The following is a 5,782-nucleotide window of genomic DNA, read 5'->3' as shown; positions in this document are numbered from 1 at the left end:
GATAATTTTATATAATAAAAATTGATAAAAAAAAATTTATTTATATTTAGAACCTATAGAGGAGAAATCGTTATATATAATAAAATATTAAAATTAAATGTAAAAAATTATATTATTTTATATTATATTAATTTTAAATGTAAACTGAATAATTAATAGCTATGCTTATGAAAGAAATATTCAAGTTATTTAGATGATTTCTATTAATGTTATTATAATAGTTTCTATTATTATAATCTGAATATAACTATATGATCAAAATAAATAAAAAAATAATGAATAAACAGAAAACATAAAATACATAATACAAAAAATTATTTTTTTTTAAAAAGAATATTTTATACATTTATATCATATAAACATGTTATAAATATTATATAAATTATATTATGCTTATAATTATAGTATTATAATTATTAAATATATAAGTTATATTATATAAAAGATTGTATGTTTTCAATTGTTTTCGTTCATTATTTAATTATATAATTATCTTACAAATTTTTTCCAATTTTTTATTAAGTTTTTCTTCTTTCTTAATTAAATTTGTTTCTTGACATAATATTATTAAATCAGTTTTTCTCAGATGTTCTTTTAAAGCCTCTGAAATTTAAATTTAATATAAATTTATAATAATAATTTTGTATACATTTTTTCTTTAATTATTATGTTCTATGATTAATAATAATTTATCTTTAACTATATTTTACGATTGAACTTCTTAAAAATTTAATTAATGCGAAAAATTATTTAATAATGAAAATTTTTCGAATTTTTTTATTTTATATCTTTTATTTTAAAAAAACAAATATATATATTATTTGATATTTTAAAAAATGTTATTTAATAAGAATAATTTTTATACCTGAATTAATAATATTATCAATTAAACATAATACATTATGTAAAATTGGTATTTCCAAATTGCTTTTATCATTAAAGAGATTGCAAAGTTTTTCTCCTATATCAGCTTCCAAAAGAAGATTTTCACATTCAGTTAAGGAAATTGTAGTCAATATCATCAAACTAATTAAAGCTTCGTTTAACATTAAAACATGTGGTGTTGTTAACATTTTGACCAGATGTTTTACAGCTCCATGTTCTATTATTAGATGTGCTATATCTTTATTTCTATGAAAATAAAAATATAAATATTATTAATTTCTTAGTGGTAATAAAATAGCGCTAAAATAATTTCTTGCAGTTATTATAATATATTAATATATTAATATATATTTTTAATATATAATATATTAAAAAATTAACCTGCTATTATTAATTAACCAAGCAATTAAACGATTTGCTTCACCCTGAACTCCAGGATGTTCTTCAACTTCACACCAATTGACAACTTTTTTTATTAAATCATTTTTCTTTCCTAATTCTATGGCAGCTTCACCTGCAATAATGAGTAAATTATTTATTTTATTTTAATTATTTGGTAATTATTTTATCAAAATAATTTATATTATATTATATTACATTAGAGAGAGAAGGGAGGGAGGAAAGGAGGAAGGGGAGGGAGAGAGAGAGAGAGAGAGAGAGAGAGAGAGAGAGAGAGAGAGAGAGAGAGAGAGAGAGAGAGAGAGAGAGAGAGAGAGAGAGAGAGAGAGATGACCATGATGACGACGACGATGATAATTATAATGATAATAATAATGATAATAATAATAATGATGATAATATTTTACATATTTTATTATAATATATAAATATAATATTTTTTATATTTATATATTGTTAAAATATTCATCAAATGATCCTTTAAAAGATTTATTCTAGAGATTAAAATAAATTCAAAAGTTTATACAAAAATATACTTGATATTGCTATAAATATAATTGCTATAAAAAATAAGTTTGAGACTTATTTATTAAGTTATAAGTAATTTAACTTAGATGAAATGAAATGGAAATAGAATATAATATATATTCTATTTCCAGTAATATAAGGAAGATAAAATGATTTCATTTTATTTCTACTTTGTTTATCTAACATAAATTTAAATTGTTTATAATTTAGTAAATAAATTAAATAATTAACATAATAATTAAATAATAACATAATAATTAATTAATAATAAATAATAATTAACATTTTCTTGTATTAACTTTTGTTTGATCTTTAAAATCAATGCTCGAAAAATATTGAATATATTAACATTCTATACATTCTATATATTTAAAAAAATATTGGGAAAAATTATTGTTAACATACTTTGACCATCAATAACAATCCTTAAAGTGCCTAGTAATTTAAATACAACAGGATATGATGAAATGTTCAACATAGAATATAAAATGTTTATCAATCCATCTGTTAATATTATAGGTTTATTATCCATAGGAATAACGAGATTCCTTAAAGCACTAAGCAAAGCATGTTGAAATCTTATATCATCAACATTTGTATTATTTCTTTGTAACAATTTTAAAAGGTTACGATGAACACCTTGAGTAACCATAAGTTTACAATGAGTATCTGAACGTGCAAAATTACCCATTGCTAATACAGCTGTAATTTGTAAGTCTTTGTCTTTATTCTCAAGCCATTTAACCAGTTTTTTGTATGTAATGCCATTACTTTTATCATATAAACTATTCATACTATTATCTAAAACATTACATAAATGTTTTCATGAAATGCAATTAAAATATTTTTTTTTTATCTTATAATTTAACATACCTCCAGTTAATATAAGAACAATTAAATTGCAAGCAATTTTCAACACAGATCTAGTTTCTTCATCTGTACAATATGGACTATGTTTTTCTAATAAATTCAATAATAATTCACAAACACCAGCTTTCGCAAGTAGTAATTTTGTATTTTCTAAAATAATAATATGATATTAAATTTATTCAATTCAATTATTAATATATTATATATAGTATTATATATAAATTAAATTATTCATTTATCAAGTTTACAGATTATAGAAATAAAATTACAGATTATAGAAATACAATTTGGTTATTTTGATTATTTATTATTATATTTTTAAGTTTATAAAAATACCATCTTCTGCTTGTCCATGAAGAAGTTCTAAACATATTTCGGAAAGTTCTGATGATGTATCAGTAGATAACATATTTACTAAAATTGTTGTAAGCCTTTCATCTAAAAATATTTTGTTAGCATCGTTCAATAATTCTAGTATTAAAAGAGAATGCATTGCAGCCTCTCCACCAGAAGTCCCATCAATTTCCAGAATATTACAGATAATAGGTACTATTTTTTCCTGTAATTCCTAGAAATATTTTTTCATATATTAATATATAAATTTTTGTTTATGTATTTATATATATATTAATTAATATGTCATTACAAAATTATTGTTATAAATTTGAAATAATATAATTATAAAATTAAATTTTTTAATATTTAATTTATGTATTTACGATAATTTAATTAGTATTTGTTAATTTAATTATAATGATATAATAAATAAAAATAAGGAAAATATAATAACAAATATATTATACCTTTGTATGAAGAGATGGTTGATCAATAAGAAAATTTAATAAAAGTCCTGCAGCAACATTACGAAGAAATGATAAACTTTCTTCATTTTTCAGAGTAACACTTTTTTTTAATACTGTTAGAATTAATATTAATCCATTTCTATTTTCAATGAATTTTTTACCATTTTCTATAAAAATTTTTGAAATAAGATTTACTACAAAATTTTAAATGTAATTAAATTATTAATTATTAAACATTAATATTAAATAATATAACATATAATAATATAATATTAAAATTAATTATTGTATGTATCTAAAAATTATTTTTTTACTTCTAATTATTATTATTAAATTATTATATTAAAAATATTTTTATATCTACTATTTCAAATTTCATAAAAATAAAAATTAAATATATTATATATATAATTTTTTAATGCTAATAATAAACATTTAACATATTAATATATTAACAAATTTTCTATAAAACATTCATTAATATTTTAAAGTTTATATATATATATAATATAATATATAATATAATTTTATATTTGATGATGTATTAATATCATGCTTCAATATAATAATTATAATTTTTATGTTTTTATAAGAATTATTTTTATTATTTTTTAAAATTTTACTACTTATTTTTAAATTATGTGATATTTTAATAATATTTCATGCTTTTAAAAACATTAATATTTAATAGATAAATAAAATAAAAATAAATAATTTCTGCTATTATTTCTAATATCGTATGCTATTATTTCTAATATCATAATGATGATTTTAATGTTAACTACATACATGAACAAAATTTGGGTCATTAGGGATTAAAGCTCCCTACCATTCTCATAACAAATATTTCCTAAAGCCCTGGAAGTCTGTATCAATATATCAATGCATTCCTCATTTAACAGATCTAATAATGCATTTATTAAATCTGTACTAGTACATTTTTCTCTCCCTTTTTCACTTTTTGCAATTTCAGCAATTGCTTTAGCAGTTTTTGCAATAATTTCTTTTGATTCATGATGTAATAAAGTTAAAAAAACATCATCTATTATGCATTCTGTATTCTCTAAAAATAAACAAAATTCACTTATTATAGAGAACATAAATTATAAAGTAATATATTAATATTTTAATATTTTTCATTGTTAATAATTTAAAATAATATTAAAAAACATTAAAATCAATATAATATAAATTCTTATATTATTATTATACTATTTTTTAAATATAATTTAAAACTTAAATCAAATAGGACAAAAAAAAATATTTAATACCTCCAAAAGATGTTTTGCTAACATCAACAATAGAATCTAATACTTGGATGATATCTTCAATTTCTTTTTCAGATTTTATAATAAATCGCAGTTCTTCAATTAATTTATCAATATTATTTTTTAATGTGCCTAAAAAAATTATGTAAACAACTAGATAATTTATAAATACATAAATGAACATATAAACTATGATATACTATGATATAAATATATATATAAATAGTTTTGAATTTTTACATAAAAATTTTACTTGATACATATTTATATAATATATAATATATAAAAATAATATATAAAAAGATTAATTTTTTTATAAATTTAATTTATAAAACTTTTTTTATACATATTATAATCCTTATATTATAGAATTATAATACTCATATTCTCAGAATTATTAAAATTATAGATAATAAATAAAATCTACTTAAAAATAATTTCATTTAAGAGTAAAATTATATGAATTTTAATATATATTTAAGAATAGATACGATACATATTTTTATAAATTTTTTTATATTATTTGATTTTTTTTTATAAATTAAAATTATGTCATTTCTTAAATATATATATTTCACACAATTTTTATATTTTTTAAATATTTTTGATAATAAAGAAATGTATGTAATAATAAAGAAAAAAACAAATAAATTAATATATTAAAATATATAATATTTTTAACAAAAATTATCACTAAAAATTATTCTAAATTTATAATTATTAAATACATTTATTATTACAGTACCTTCCATCATCTTTTTTATTTTAACTTTTAACTTTATACAAATATTCCTTCCTTTCAAAATTACAGAAACAAAATTTACTTAAAGTGAAAGAAACGTCATTATTAAAAAAATTTGCCATAAATTACAAATCATTAGATAAGAAAGTTTTCTTTAACGAAATAACTATATTAAATTATAGTAAAAAATTTATGATATTCAATAATTATATAAAAGAAAATAATAAGTCTCAAATTATATAAATCAAGATTTATATTAATTTAAATAAGTTGTATTTTAATGTTAT

General features: G+C 17.6%; 1 protein-coding gene across 2 annotated transcripts; it reads right to left on the bottom strand.

The window, feature by feature from the left end:
• Window positions 1-469: 469 nt before the first annotated feature.
• LOC412679 (rap1 GTPase-GDP dissociation stimulator 1-B) lies at window positions 470-5,553 on the bottom strand. 2 transcript variants are annotated; one of them, XM_026442844.1, is made up of 10 exons: window positions 5,499-5,547; window positions 4,757-4,885; window positions 4,315-4,548; window positions 3,486-3,652; window positions 3,019-3,250; window positions 2,686-2,832; window positions 2,218-2,613; window positions 1,267-1,399; window positions 866-1,131; window positions 470-603 (listed from the first exon to the last, which is right to left on the bottom strand). In XM_026442844.1, exons 1-10 carry the CDS (start codon window positions 5,506-5,508, stop codon window positions 482-484), a joined length of 1,836 nt encoding a protein of 611 aa, XP_026298629.1. In that variant the 5' UTR covers window positions 5,509-5,547; the 3' UTR covers window positions 470-481. The 2 variants fall into 2 exon arrangements, with proteins under 2 accessions (XP_026298629.1, XP_026298630.1); XM_026442845.1 differs by lacking the exon at window positions 4,757-4,885 and having other exon boundaries at window positions 5,499-5,553.
• Between the last annotated feature and the right edge of the window lie 229 nt (window positions 5,554-5,782).

The sequence above is a fragment of the Apis mellifera genome, linkage group LG9, assembly GCF_003254395.2.
Source record: "Apis mellifera strain DH4 linkage group LG9, Amel_HAv3.1, whole genome shotgun sequence".
NCBI lineage: Eukaryota > Metazoa > Arthropoda > Insecta > Hymenoptera > Apidae > Apis > Apis mellifera.
Note: the sequence above shows the minus strand (reverse complement) of the source record. Positions and strands in the feature narration are given on the sequence as shown.

Coding starts and splice junctions, on each gene's coding strand:
- LOC412679 (XM_026442844.1), bottom strand. Junction 1,132..1,266: donor TGGTTAATTAATAATAGCAG/GTTAATTTTTTA, acceptor TTATTTTCATAG/AAATAAAGATATAGCACATC. Junction 604..865: donor TGATAATATTATTAATTCAG/GTATAAAAATTA, acceptor TTTAAATTTCAG/AGGCTTTAAAAGAACATCTG.